The sequence below is a fragment of the Panthera pardus genome, unplaced genomic scaffold (assembly GCF_024362965.1).
Source record: "Panthera pardus isolate Hobbes unplaced genomic scaffold, ASM2436296v1 HiC_scaffold_25, whole genome shotgun sequence".
Classification (NCBI taxonomy): domain Eukaryota; kingdom Metazoa; phylum Chordata; class Mammalia; order Carnivora; family Felidae; genus Panthera; species Panthera pardus.
Genome location: NW_026526821.1, coordinates 22373976 through 22389086, shown reverse-complemented (window position 1 = coordinate 22389086; position 15111 = coordinate 22373976). Strand labels below are relative to the sequence as shown.

The 15111-nt window shown below is 40.6% G+C and overlaps 2 protein-coding genes across 3 annotated transcripts in view; one reads left to right on the top strand and one right to left on the bottom strand.

Moving 5' to 3' along the window:
- Positions 1–15111, top strand: part of MANBAL (mannosidase beta like) — a 296121-nt gene that overhangs the window by 153145 nt on the left and 127865 nt on the right. The gene's annotated exons all lie outside the window — the stretch shown is intronic.
- Positions 1–15111, bottom strand: part of MROH8 (maestro heat like repeat family member 8) — a 58917-nt gene that overhangs the window by 37865 nt on the left and 5941 nt on the right. The window contains exons 3-6 of one of the 2 annotated variants that reach the window (XM_019458547.2): positions 14921–15066; positions 10918–11040; positions 4526–4605; positions 3426–3570 (exon numbers count right to left, since the gene is read on the bottom strand). In XM_019458547.2, coding sequence (XP_019314092.2) covers positions 3426–3570; positions 4526–4605; positions 10918–11040; positions 14921–15066 — 494 coding nt within the window. The remainder of the gene's footprint in view (positions 1–3425; positions 3571–4525; positions 4606–10917; positions 11041–14920; positions 15067–15111) is intronic. The other variant, XM_019458548.2, reaches the window with a different exon arrangement.

Sequence of the window (15111 nt, the reverse complement as noted above, 5' to 3'; positions counted from 1 at the left end):
TTTGCAAATATCTTCTCCCATTCCATCTGTTGCCTTTTAGTTTTGCTGATTGTTTCCTTCACTGTGCAGAAGCTTTTTATCTTGATAAGGTCCCAATAGTTTTGTTTTGTTTCCCTTGCATCTAGAGACATGTCAAGTAAGACGTTGCTTTGGCCGAGGTCAAAGAGGTTGTTGCCTATTTTTTCTCCTCTAGGATTTTGATGGCTTCCTGTCTTACATTTAGGTCTTTCATCCATTTTGAGTTTATTTTTGTGTATGGTGTAAGAAAGTGGTCCAGGTCCAGGTTTTGCATTCCAGTTTTCCCAACACCATTTGCTGGAGAGACTGTCTTTTTTCCATTGGATATTCTTTCCTGCTTTGTCACAGATCAATTGGCCGTAAGTTTGTAGGTCCATTCTGGGTTCTCTATTCTGTTCCATTGATTTATGTGTCTGTTTTTGTGCTAGTACCATACTGTCTTGATGATTACAGCTTTTTAATACAGTTTGAAGTCTGGAATTGTGATGCCTCCAGCTTTGGTTTTCTTTTTCAGGATCACTTTGGCTACTCAGGGTCTTTTCCGGTTCCATACAAATTTTAGGATTCTTTGTTCTGGCTCTGTAAAGAATGCTGGTGTTATTTTGATAGCGATTGCATTGAATATGTAGATTGCTTTGGGTAGTATCAACATTTTAACAATATTTTTTCTTCCAATCCGTGAGCATGGAATGTTTATCCATTGTTTTGTGTCCTCTTCAATTTCTTTCATAAGCTTTCTATAGTTTTCAGTGTATAGATTTTTCACCTCTTTGGTTAGGTTTATTCCTATGTATTTTATGGGTTTTGGTGCAATTGTAAATGGGATCAATTCCTTGATTTCTCTTTCTGCTGCTTCATTATTGGTGTATAGAAATGCAACCGACTTCTGTACATTGATTTTATATTCTGCAACTTTACTGAATTCATGGATTAGTTCTAGCAGGTTTTTGGTGAAATCTTTTGGGATTTCCACACAGTATCATGTTGTCTGCAAAGAGTGAAAGTTTGACTTCCTCCTTGCCGATGTGGATGCCTTTTATCTCTTTATGTTGTCTGATTGCTGAGGCTAGGACTTCCAATATATGTTGAATAACATTGCTGAGACTGGACATCCTTATCATGTTCCTGACCTTAGGGGAAAGCTCTCAGTTTTTCCCCATTGAGGATAATATTAGCAGTGGGTCTTTCATATATGGCTTTCATGATCTTGAGGTATGATCCTTATATCATATATAGGATCCATATATCCTTTTCTTGAGGGTTTTTTTTTTATCCCAAAGGACACTGTATTTTGTCAAATTCTTTCTCTGCATCTATGACAGGATCAGGTAGTTCTTATCCTTTTTTTAAAATTAATATAAAGTATAATATTGATTGATTTGCAGATTTTGAACCAGCCCTGCATCCCAGGAATAAATGTCACTTGATCATGGTGAAATATTCTTTTAATGTATTATTAGATCCAGTTGGCTAGTATCTTGTTGAGAATTTATGCATCCAGTTTCATCAGAGAAATTGGTCTGTAGTTCTCCTTTTTATTGGGGTCTTTGGTTTTGGAATCAAGGTAATGCTGGCCTCATAAAATGAGTTTGGAAATTTTCTTTCCATTTCTATTCTTTGGAATAGCTTCAAAAGAATAGGTGTTAACTCTTCTTTAAATGTTTGGTAGAATTCCTCTGGAAAGCCATCCAACCCTGGACTTTTGTTTGTTGGGAGATTTTTTTATTACTGATACAATTTCCTTACTGGTTATGGGTCTGTTCAAATTTTCTATTTCTTCCTGTTTGTTTTGGTAATTTATATGTTTCTAGGAATTAGTCCATTTCTTCCAGATTGCCCATTTATTGGCATATAATTTCTCATAAAATTATCTTATTATTGTTTATATTTCTTCAATGTTGGTTGTGATCTCTCTTCTTTCATTTGTGATTTTATTTATTTGGGTCCTTTCCTTTTTCTTTTTGATCAATCTGGCTAGGGGTTTATCAACTTTGTTAATTCTTTCAAAGAACCAGCTCCTGGTTTCATTGACCTGTTCCACTGTTTTTTTGGTTTTGGTATCATTGATTTCTGCTCTGATCTTTATTATTTCCCATCTTCTGCTGGTTTGGGGCTTTCTTTGCTGTTCTTTTTCTAGCTCTTTAAGGTTAGGTTCTGTATTTGAGACCTTTCTTCCTTCTTTAGGAATGCCTGGATTGCTATATACTTCTCTCTTATGACTGCCTTCTGCATCCCAGAGGTTTTGGGCTCTCGTGTTTTCATTTTCATTGGGTTCCATGTACTTTCTAATTTCCTCTTTAATTTCTTGGTTAACCCATTCATTCTTTAGTAGGATATTCTTTAATCTCCAAGTATTTATGGTCTTTCCAAATTTTTCTTGTGGTTGATTTCAAGTTTCACAGCATTGGAGTCTGGAAATATGCAAGGTATGATCTCGATCTTTTTGTACTTGTTGAGGGCTGATTTGTGTCCCAGTATGTGATCTATTCTGGAGAATGTTCCATGTACAATATATTAATTTTAAATAGACATTTCAGCCTTATTGGGAACACAGTTAACCGATTCTAACTACAGTTGGGAAATTAGGGTCATCAAAATAGTTTTAAAGTGTGACTTGTGACTTTTTCTGACATCTTGCATTTTTTTTAAAGTGATCTCTACTCCAAACATGGGGCTTGAACTCATGACCCTGAGATCAAGAGTCCCCTGTTCTACAGACTGAGCTAGCCAGGTGCTCCTTCCTTCTGACATCTTGAAACAAAGGGGACTTAAGTCCCCTTTGGCAACTGCTTTACCAACCAGTTTACTAGCTGCAGATGAAAATCAAGGCCTTTGCATTTTTTTTCCCTCTCTGCCTGAAAGCTTCCCCTCCAGAGATATTCATACCATCTTTTCAACAGTCCCTTCATCAGGAAGACTTTCCCTAACCACCTACGTAAAAAAGCCCCTGTGCCTCCCAATCACACTACTCTTTATCCTCCTCTTTCCCTGTTTTATTTTTTTCATAGCACTTTACTACCACCAGATATGATATTTATCAGTGGTCTGTATCTCTGCACTGGGATGTAAGCTCCCCAGATTAGAGAGTGTAGTGTTGTATTTCTGTTGCCTCTCATGATACTTAGCACATGACAATCCTAAATGTCTGCCAAGTATATGGACCATTCCCACCTACTTCAAAGTCAAAAGCCAAGAGAAAAAGAAAGAAAGAAAGAAAGAAAGAAAGAAAGAAAGAAAGAAAGAAGACAAAGAGGAAAAAAAGCTATTTAATTTAACTCCCTATTTTATTCACCAGATTTGGCTTAAATGATTTTTGGCTGGTTCCAAAAAATCAAATGCACTATCAAAGGCCATGATCAGCTGACGCTGTGGATGGCACGTTATTAAAGCAAAGCATGAGTTACTACCTCTGTGTTGTAGGATCCACTTGGCACGATTTCCTCCAGCTGGGTAAGAGTCTTTACAGGGGGCAGAGTGATTATACTTTTTGTGAGAAGACTGAAAAAGTCAGCTCGATCTTCAGAGCCAAGTAGCAAATGGACATCTTGGTAACTAAAAAAAGACAGTTTGGGAGTAGTGAGCTGGGAAGAATCTGATTTGACATTGATAAGCAGGGACCCAAGAGGAAAGGGTGGGCCAATTGGTGTATCATTCTGATGGAAGAGACAAATGGCGTGCTTGTTAGCCTGTTTAGACAAATCTCATAAAAGGTTAGAGGAAGAGTTTCAGGGCTCAGAGGCTCCATCCTTCTCCCCTCTCCCTCCCCGCCTTCCCAAGAGGTTACTGGAGTGACATCCTTCCAGGGTTTTTCCAGTTCGACCATGGAGAAAAGCCTGCTACAGTCTAACATAGTAAACCACAACTTGCCAAAGGGTGTTCTGCTGAACATTTATTAGTTTGGAGAATGGTGGGTTGAGCCAAGTTCAAAAATACTTTTCAACTACAGGGGTGAGTGAGTGGCTCAGTTGGTTGACTCCTGATTTCAGCTCAGGTCATAATACCAGGGTCGTGGGATCAAGTTCTGCATCAGGCTCTGTGCTGAGTGTGGAGCATGCTTAAGATTCTCTCTCTTTCCCTCTGCCCCCCTCCCCTGCTTGTGCTCTCTCCAGATATATAAAAAATAAATATGAAAAAAACTTTACAGGATTTCTTGGGATCGTTAATAAGTTAGTATGCCATACAAATCTCCAAGAAAGACAAACAGCAGGCCCCTCCAAATTTCTTGGACTATGGAACTGTACTGTCATGAAACATAAATGAGAGTAACTTTCCAATGAATATACTTTGGACAAAACTGAACTCCAAAGAGGTTCCAATAAGGTCTTTCAGATATGGACGGTAGCATATATGAAATCAAATTTCTTACACACACACACAAAACATGGATTTGGCTTCCCCTTCCCTACATAAACTGTTTGCAAAAGTTCAAAATATGGAACATGTCAGTTGGCTCTGGTATTGACCCTGAATGAAAAATGTGTAGTGGGCGGGAGCATATGGGTATCACCTGAGGTCAGCAATGGTGACAAAGACCTCCTGGTGCACAGGGCTGAAGAGATATTGCAGAAGCTCCTCTTCTACCAGCATCTGCAATGAGAGGGAAAGAACTTTAAAGAGTCAAGAATGTGCCAAGTCCTTGGGCCAGATGATCAGAGATGTAGATGGCCTGCAAGAACAACAGCAGGAACTTCATGGGGCCCTGCTCCTTTGTTCCACAGGACTGGCAGCAGGACAGTGGCCAGGCTAGAAGATTATTTTCTGGAGCCAGAGCCTGAGGCCTGGCTCTGCCTCTTACTAGCCATTTGAGCTGACACAAGTTATTTAACCTCCTGTATCTCAGTTTCCTCATCTGTAAAATGAGGTGGTAACAGTACTATTTGCCATCACAGGGTGGTTGTGGATACTAAAGGAGCTAGTTCATAATACTTAGTAGCCCTTGATAACTGTTAGTGTCTGTTATTCGTCATTTTTATTACTTGTGATTATTTCCAGCTGAGGCATCTGAACCCCTGTTTCTACTAAACAGCACTCTGCTATAGTGCCTAATATTATTATGTTGGCTGTCCTAGAAAAGGACTAGCTTTCCAAAGTCCACATTGGCAGAGGGAAAGCTGCCTTGCTTTGTTGGAAGTATCTGCAGAGTGACAGAGAAGAAAAAACAGAGATGTTAGGAGCTAGACAGCAGCTGGGTTTGGGCACTGGCTCTGCCACCCACTCCTTGTGGGACCCTGAATGTATTAACTTCCCTGGGCCTGACTTTCCTTATCTGTATAGAGTTTCGTCTCAGGAGCTGATATAAATAGCAAATGTAAATGATTGTACTGGAAGCCTTGTTGGATTGTCTAGCCAGACTCTTTGGAAACTGGGTCATAGGAATGGGTACCTCACAGCCATGTTTCTGCTAAGTCGTCCTGTCCCACTAACCCCAGCTTATCCAGAAAGGAGTACACACTAAGGTCAATTAGATTCTTTGTCTCAGCACTCTGGAATTGAGACCACGAGCTTCAATCTCAGTGTAGCTGGCCTATTAAGAGGAGAAAATTTTAAATTTGGGAACACTGTGCCCTATGAACAGGGTAACAGAGAGGGAGAATTTGGGGAAGAGAGGTGAGGGGGAGAGACAGAGAGAAATGAAAATGTATGCAAAGGAGCAAAGATAAGAGATGGAGAGAAAGTTCTGAGTATGTGAACTCTGGGAGCACTCAGTTCTCAGAACTAAGAACAAATCTCCCCTTTTGTGTTTCAGCTGCCTTGAGTGGATTTCTCTTACCTGCCACCAAAAAGCCTCACTGGGAACTTAGAATAGTGTCCAGGAGGCAGTGCTCAATAAATATTACTGTGTTCTCTTTCTTGCCCCTTCCCAACTTTTCTCTTTCTCTTCTCACTTTCCAACGCTGGTCAGATTTTGCTGGTGGCCTGATGCTCTTCCTTATTTCCTCAAGGAGTTCACTTAATTTTATGGCTTTATAGTCTAGAAGGGACAAAGCATAAGACTCTGCCTTCAGCCCCCCAGGGCTCTCCTTGCCCACATCTAGTTATCTCAAGGGCATCACCACTAAGATCACTGCTATGACCTGAAAACTTGGTGTTTAAAAGTGAGTTCATTATCTTTCCCCTCAAAGGACACACCTTCCCAGCATTCCATTGTTATCAATGGTGCTCTTTCCCAGGGCTCATAAAAGACATGATTTCTTTTTCTGCTTTATTCATTTCCCACATCCAATCAATCATGATGATAGCCGCTGCCTGTTCTGCACAATATCTGATTCTCCATTCCTGCAGCCACACCCCTCACACTGGATGAAGGCAGCGCCTCTTAACTACACCACCAGGCCTACAATCCCTTTTTACAATCAGTTGGGTATGAAAGTCTTATTATTTGTTCACAATTATGCTAACCACTATGGGGAATTCAGAAGTGAGAGGCTATTTTTTGTTTGTAAAGTATTTGTGTAGTAGAAACCTCTTGGGTGACTATCCAGAGCACAGCAATCATTCTTTCTCTGGGAACTGCCTCCAATACACAGACAGGGATGCCCAGAAATCATGTCATTACTATATGATGCTGCCCCCAAACATACCTAATTGATGAAGGAGTGGAGAACAGACCCAGTCTGAGCCAATTGGATTCCCTCTCCCAGAATCTGGAATTTTAATTTTTTTAATGTTTATTTGTTTTTCAGAGAGAAGGAGAGAGAGATAGAGAGAGAGAGAGAGGGAGCGCAAGCTGGGGAGGGGCAGAGAGAGAGGGAAACACAGAATCTGAAGCAGGCTCCAGGATCTGGGCAATCAGCACAGAGCCCGATGTGGGGCTTGAACCCATGAAATGCAAGATCATGACCTGAGCCGAAGTCAGACACTGAACCCAAGACTGAGCCATCCAAGCGCCCCCCAGAATTTGGAATTTGAGAATGACAGACACAGATTGAGAGCTGCTAGAGGTTTGAGTCATAGTCACTGGAGAGCAACCCCTGCCTTTGAGACCCCAGGAGTTGTCCTGGAACATGCTCTTCTGGAGGCTTGATTGTTAAACCTCTTCCTCAGAGTCTAAGAGAGATATCCCAGCATGCTGTTTTTGTTTTTTCTTTTAACTTAAGTGAGCCAGAGTTGATTTGTATTGCTTTCTCCAACAAGAATCTTAACAAGTCTTAACAAAATGACAGAGTTTGTCTCAAAGGCCTTAACGAAAGCCAGACAGATATTACTGTCTCCATTTTTCAGGTGGAGCTAGAGGTTCAGAGACAGAAGCTAAATGATTTGTCTAAGATCACATGGGTTGTGCTTGACAGAACTGGAACTAGAATTATGTCTTCTAAATCCTAAAATAGCTCTCTTTCCTCTCCACCATTCTGTTTCAGGGAGCTCAAACTCTCACTGGCACAAATGGACAGTCTTTTCATATTAGTTCAGTCTACTATGAACTGCCCATCCTCTGAAATCCTTCAGCATTTATTACCCATACAACTGAACAGTCTTCTGACACATCATTCTCATCCATTGCCTGCCTTGCTGCTCAAGTAAATACAGTGCCTGTTCAATACTAAGTGTACCTTTATTTACCAAACAACAAAATAGTAGCTGGGTTTTGTGGAGGACCCCAGGTACAGAATTAGGGTAGAGCCCCTAGCAGGCAGAGGAGAAGTAAGAGGCACTAAGGACAGGTGTGCCTCCATTAAAATTCCAGTAGGGTAGGTCTTAGTGCCTGTGTCTGCTGTTGGCCACCAACAGCATCTAAAAAGCACCCCCACTGCTATTCTGCTTATTTCTAGAACCCTGGCCTGGACAGAGCTACGTAGTAATTTGCCAGTCAAAGCCCCTACCCACTGGTCCCTTCTGTCTACCCTATCCATCACATCCTTCAAGCTTAATTAGAAGATCTATCTGGATTAATTTCACATCAATCTTATCATTTTTTAATTTATTTATTAAAAATTTTTTTTTAATTTTTATTTTTTGGAGAGACAGAGTGCAAGTGGGAGGGGCAGAGAGAGAGGGAGACACAGAATCCGAAGCAGGCTCCAGGCTCTGAGCTGTCAGCACAGAGCCTGATGTAGGGCTTGAACTCGTGAACTGTGAGATCATGACCTGAGCCGAAGTCGAGTGCTTAACCAACTAGCCACCCAGAGGCCCAATCTTATCATTTCTTTACTCTACATCCCAGTTGCCATTGCATTTTTTTTTCTATTAAAGTTCTCAACAGAATTTTTACAGCTTTTTTGACTTTGAGATAATAGACATACAATAAACAATACATATTTAAGTGTATAGTTTGATGATTTTGACTTATGTGTACATCCATGAAACACCATCACCACAATCAAGATAATAAACATATGGGGGTGTACGGGTGGCCCAGTCGGTTAAGCATCCAACTCTTAACTTTGGCTCAGGTCATGATCTCACGGCTTGTGAGTCTGAGCCCCCCATCAGGCTCTGCACTGACGGCACAGAGCCTGCTTGGGATTCTGTCTCCCTCTCTCTCTGCCCCTCCCGGGCTTGCTCTCTCTCTCTCAAAATAATAAAAATAAACCAAAAAAAAAGAAGACAATGAACATATGGATCACTCCCGAAAGTTTTTTTGTGTTACTTTGTAACTTCTCACTCCTGTTTCTCCCCACTCTACTCCTATTTTCAGGTAACCACTGATCTGATGTCACCTTACATAAGTTTGCATTTTCTAGAATTTTATATAAATGGAATCATATGACATAGATCTTCTTTTTCTGGCTTCTTTCACACAGCATGATTATTTTGAGATTCATTCAAGTTGTAGCATGTATCAATAGTTTGTTCCTTTTTATTGCTGGATAGTATTCCATCGTAAGGATATACCATAATGTGTTTATCCATTCATCTGTTGATGGACATTTGTTTCCAGGGTTTAGCTATTATGAATTGAACTTCTATGAACATTTGTGTACATGTTTTTGTTTGGGCACGTGCTTCGTTTTACTTAGGAGTGGAACTGCCGGGTCATATGGTCAGTATTTAATGTTCTAGTGGGTGTATAGTTGAATCTCACTGCGGTTTTAATTTGCTTTTCCCTAGTCATAGTGAGGGAACGTCTTCTCATATGCTTATTTATAAATCTTCTTTCGTGGAGTATCATAATAGATCTTTTCCCCCATCCTTTCCATATTCTGTTCATAGCTTCTTTGGTTCTTTTTATTTAAATACTGAGGAGGCATGCATTGGCATGGGTCATGAGAAGACTGGCAAATGCCTTACAATTCTTCTTTATGATGAATTTCCCCTCCCTGTAGGTTACTCAGCAGAAGTGCCTCTCCTCTTAGGTACCTCTCTTCTTGGTTTTTGGGAGCTGTATTCTTTTATTCCCTGCACATGGACTTTCAGGGAATTTGTAGACTTGTCCAGTGATGCAATGATCCATGCAATTCTCTCATGGACACCAACTACCTTTAATTCTAGGTTATACCCCTTCTTAGCTCAAATTTTGGTTGATACCTGACAGTGGGTATTTTACTACTGGCAGGACAGATCTAGATGCACGGGATGGGGAAATTCAGTGTACTTTTGCTGTTTGTGACTTGCATTTGTGGATCTTCTGAGCTGGCTGGTTGAAAATGTGGCAACCCACTGCTGCCCATTCTTGTAGAAGTGAGATTCTGGAATTGTGACATTTTTTTGGGTCCTGTGGCTGCCTATCACCCTCTTTCTATGGAGTGAAGCCGAGTAGGAAACTGTATTCATTCTTAAATCTGCATTAATATCATTTTACTCTTCTTGATGTATTAGTTGGAATAGTTCTCAACCTATTTATGAAGTGTGGTCCCTTCCAAATGGACTGTAAACTCTTGAAGGGCAAAGATGAACACTTCCAGGAAATTTGTATACTTCATTAAAGTACCACAGTGTTCTAAATACAGAAGACCCTTGATAACTGTCTACTGCTTAACAAACCTGTTATCTGGTTAGCCTTCAATTCTGAAAACTAATCATCAGTCTAATTAGCCTTATAGATTTGTGGGTTGGAAAAAAAACAAACTACTCATTTTCCTGGAGTGTGTGAGAAATCTCAGATTCAGAATTTTAGGTTTCAGAGAAACTGAAGGGGATATTTCATAGATGAGAAAAGTAAAGCATCAAAAAGTTAAACACTTGCTTAAGTGCATCACCTCCTTTGTAAAGCCCTTCTGGAACTTTTGACATGGAATCGACCATTCACTAACTCCTCCATACTCATACTATACTTTTTAAAACTTTTGTCACAGTCCCCAAGACACTTGATTATACCTTGCTTGGCTTTAGGAACAGGACTCCTGTCTTATCTTTGTAGCCTCAATTCCCCGACACTGCCTGGAACTATGAGGCACTCAATAAGTCAATAAATGAATGTGGCTGAGTGTGGCTGGAGTTAAGTACAAATACAACAGTAAAACGAATACAGCCATGTTTCTCAAATGTAAAATATGTTTTAGGTATCATGCTACATGACTTACATTTATTTCTTATTTGGTACTCTCAATAGCTCTGTGAAGTATACAGCTATTCTTATTTTATAGATGAGGAAACTGAGGTGCTGAGAAGTTAAATAGCTTCCCAAAGGTCACACAGCTAGAAAGAGGCAGAGCTGGCACTTGAACTTAGGCATCTGATTATAGAGTTTGCCTCACAACTATAGCGTGATTAACGAGAATGCAGTGCTGTCCTTTCTGAGAATTTTAAATGTTGTTCCTCTCCTTTCTACTCATCTTTTAGTTGGTTTTCAAGGGTATTTATATTTGTGGAGATTCCTGAGTATTTCTCTTCCATGCACAGATATTGATATGAAAGAGGCCAAGGGATTTGATAATCTATACAAAGCCACTAAAACATTTGTTAGTCAAGTCACTGATTCTGTGTGGTCCTGATAATTTGTGATAAGGTCACAATACTTACATTTAGGATATGCACAATGTCCTCTATGTGGCTGTGGATGAATGCTCCTACGGTTTCATCATAAGGTAAAGCTCGGCTGAGAGAAGACAAAGATCTTAGGAATGTCAGCTTCTCAAGTTCACTCTGAATTTGTGGAAAAATGACCAAAACACAATTACATATTATAATCTCACTTGATAATTGTAGAGGGCTTTTAAAAAATGTTTGTTTATTTATTTTGAGAGACAGGGAGAGCACATGTGGGAGGGGCAGAGAGAGAGGGAAAGAGAGAATCTCAAACAGGCTCTGCACCATCAGTGTGGGGCTTGATGCAGGGCTCAAACCCACAAACCACGAGATTATGACCTGAGCAGAAATCAAGAATTAGATGCTTAACTAACTGAGCCACCCAGGCACCCCTGTAGAGGGCATTGGGGAAGTTTCCTGTAATGTTTCAAACATCTGACATCTCATTAATTCTAGCATCAGTCTTTTATTATAAGTAATGAATAAATTACAGGGGAATGAAATTCCTCATCTGCTGGTCCTGCTTGGGCTTACGATTTAGTTTTCCCTCTCAGCTAGATTAAATGCTAAATTACTAACTGCTCCATAATGGCTCTCCCCACCTTTAGTCTTTGCTTCCCCACCTACCCACCCTGTCCATATACTGATTAACTGATTAAACTTTCTAAATGTGACCTTTGATGCTGTTACTTCCAGCTCTCGCTCTCTCTTTTTTTTAGTTTTTATTTGAGAGAGAGAGGGAGAGAGAGAGACCATGAGCTGGGGAGAGGGGCAGAGAGGGAAAGGGGGAGAGAGAGAGAGAGAGAGACAGAGAGAGAGACTGAGAGAGAGAGAGAATCTTAAGCAGGCTCCAGGCTCAGCATGCAGCCCGATGTGGGGCTCAAACCCATGACGCAGGATCATGACCTGAGTCTATATTAAGAGTCAGACACTCAAACAACTAAGCCACTCAGGTGCCCCACTTCTAGCTCTCTTCATGCCATTAAAGATTATTTTGAGACTTTAAGGGTTCCTGTTAAAATGCAAGATCTTGGGAGCCTGGGTGGCTCAGTAGGTTGAGCCTTCAACTCTTTTTTTTTTTTTTTTTTTTTTTAATATTTGAGAGAGAGAGAGAGACAGAGCACAAGCTGGAGAGGGGCAGAGAGATGGAGACAGAATCCGAAGCAGGCTGCAGGCTCCAAGCTGTAAGCTGTCAGTATAGAGCCCGACGTGGGGCTCGAACTCACAAGCAGTAAGATCATGACCTGAGCCAAAGTCAGACGCTTAATGGACTGAGCCACCCAGGCGCCCCGAGCCTTCAATTCTTGATATTGGCACAGGCCATGATCTCACTGTCCATGAGACAGACCCTAAATGGGGCTCTGTGCTGACAGTGAGAAGGCTGCTTGGGATTCTCTCTCTCTGACCCTCCACACCCCCTGACCCCCTGCTTCCACATGCATGCATGCTCTCTATCTCTCTCAAAAGAAGTAAATATTTTTAAAAAACAAGTCATTATTTGAAGAATAAAAATCTTTTGTATTATTCTTTTCCTGATTATAAAAGTAGTATCTATCACAGAAACCTTGAAAAATAAAGTATAAAGAAGATAGTAAAAGATACCAATAATTTCACAATCTTGAGAGAATTTCTTCTAATCTTTCTCTACTGGGCTAGAGATAGTATAAACTGGTATAAGCTCGCTGGACAGCGAGTAGCAATACATACAGCCAGAAGCTCACTTCATGGCCTAATTCTTTCTCATCTAGATTAGTACAACAATCCAACATTGAGTTTCCCTGCTCCAGTTTGCTCCCCTCCAATCTATTTCCCTAGCCATCACCAGATTCATCTTTATTAAGTGCAAATTTGATCAGGTAACTCCCTATCAAGTATCTTTCAGTAGAACCCATGGAGGTCAAGGCTCTCCCAGTGTGACCCCAGCTAACCTCTTCAAATTCATACCATGCTATCATGGTATTTGTGATACTCTGACAAAACTATCTTCTTATTCATCTATTTTCCTGCCTGGTTGTGGGTTCAGATCAGGGCAGGGAATGGATTTTCTTTTTTTTTCAATTCACTGCAGCAATGCAATCCCTATATTAATTACAAAGAAATGCTTTATATAAAGCTCTGCTGCCATGAAGTGTAAAGAACAGTTTAAGTCAAAAGTGAAGACCAACAGGGGTGCCTGAGTGGCTCTGTCGGTTTAGTGTCCGACTTTAGCTCAGGTCATGATCTTACTGTTTGTGAGTTCAAGCCCTGCATCGGGCTCTGTGCCGACAGCTCAGAGCCTGGAGCCTGCTTTGTCTCCCTCCCTCTCTCTTTCTCTCTCAAAAATAAATAAACGTTAAAAAAAAAAAAAGTGAAGACCAACATTCTGGCTTTAAGTGTTTAAAAAAATTTTTTTTTAATGTTATTTATTTTTGAGAGAGAGAGAGAGATGGAGTGTGAGCAGAGGAGGGGCAGAGAGAGAGGGAGACACAGCATCCGGGCAGAGACAGAGAGGGAGACACAGCATCCAAAGCAGGCTCCAGGCTCTGAGCGGTCAGCACAGAGCCTGACGTGGGGCTTGAACCCACAAACTGTGAGATCATAACCTGAGCTGAAGTCGGACACTTAACCAACTGAGCCACCCAGGCGCCCCTAAAAAATTTTTAATTAGCATTATACATAAAGGAAATGTAAAGCTTGAATAATTTTTACAAACCCAAACATCTGCATATATATATTCAAAGAAAATGAAATCTGGATCTCAAAGAGACTTCTGCACTCCCAGGTTGACCGCAGCCTTATTCACAACAGCCATGATATGGAAACAACCTAAGTGTCTGTTGACAAATGACAGACACTTTCGATACTGTCACTTAAACATACCAGGCTTCTCTCAGTTCATAAAACATGCTCTTCTCCTTTCTGCCTCAAGGTTGTTAAACATACCATGTCCTATTTCTGGAATACTTTCTCCAATTCTAACTTCTCCTAGTTTCTCCTAGTCATTCCTCAGATCTGAGCTCAAGGTGTCCTTCCTCAGAAATGCCCAAGGTTGGGGCGCCTGGGTGGCTCAGTCGGTTAAGCATCTGACTTCGGCTCAGGTCATAATCTCGCGGTCTGTGGGTTCGAGCCCCGCGTCAGGCTCTGTGCTGACAGCTCGGAGCCTGGAGCCTGTTTCAGATTCTGTGTCTTCCTCTTCCTCTGACCCTCCCCTGTTCATGTTCTCTCTCTCTCTGTCTCAAAAATAAATAAATGTTAGAAAAAAAAATTAAAAAAAAAGAAATGCCCAAGGTTAAGATAAATTCTTCTGTTATGTGCTCTCACAGAATAAACTAATGAATAGAATGTTTTGCCTGGACAACAGAATACTGTGCTAAGTAGGAAAATATAGATCTATAGCTATTGACCTAGAAAACTTTTTTCCTCCCACCATCTCTGATGTTTATTTTTCTATAATTACATGCATTTTAAAAATAATTTTTTATTTTATTTTTTTTAATGTTTTATTCATTTTTGCGGGAGAGAGAAAGAGACAGAGCACGAGCAAGGGAGGGGCAGAGAGAGGGGGAGACACAATCTGAAGCAGGCTCCAGGCTCTGAGCTGTCAGAACAGAGCCTGACATGGGGCTTGAACCCATGAACCGCAAGATCACGTCCCAAGCCAATGCTGGATGCTTAACCAACTGAGCCACCCAGGCACGCCTAATTACATGCATTTATATGTGTTGAAGAAAAAGACTGAAAATAAATACACTAAAACGTTAACATTAGTTATCTTAGGAGAGTGGGATTTGTAAAGACTTTTATTTTTATTTTCTTCCTTTAATAGGAATTTTATAGTTTTTATAAACATAAGTATAAATACAATTTATAAATGTATATACGTATATTATCAAAATATAATCATAAATAAGTTTTATAGTCTAGAACATCAGTTATATTTGCATGTTAACAAATGTTTAAAATATTTGTTAAAATGGAGGAATAAGTTGGATAACTAGGTAAGACTGCTTGCGCATACCTGTAGGTCACCATTAAAAAACTCCTGGATAGACTGGATCAGCCTCTCAACAATGGGCTCACTGAGGGGGCCTTGTTGGGTCAGGCGTCTGAAGCTATCTGTGAGCGATTCCTGAGGGAGTCCGGCGATGTCAGAGATGTCCGAGTCTAATACCAAAACGAACACAGCAGGTGATGCCTCCATACTACGTA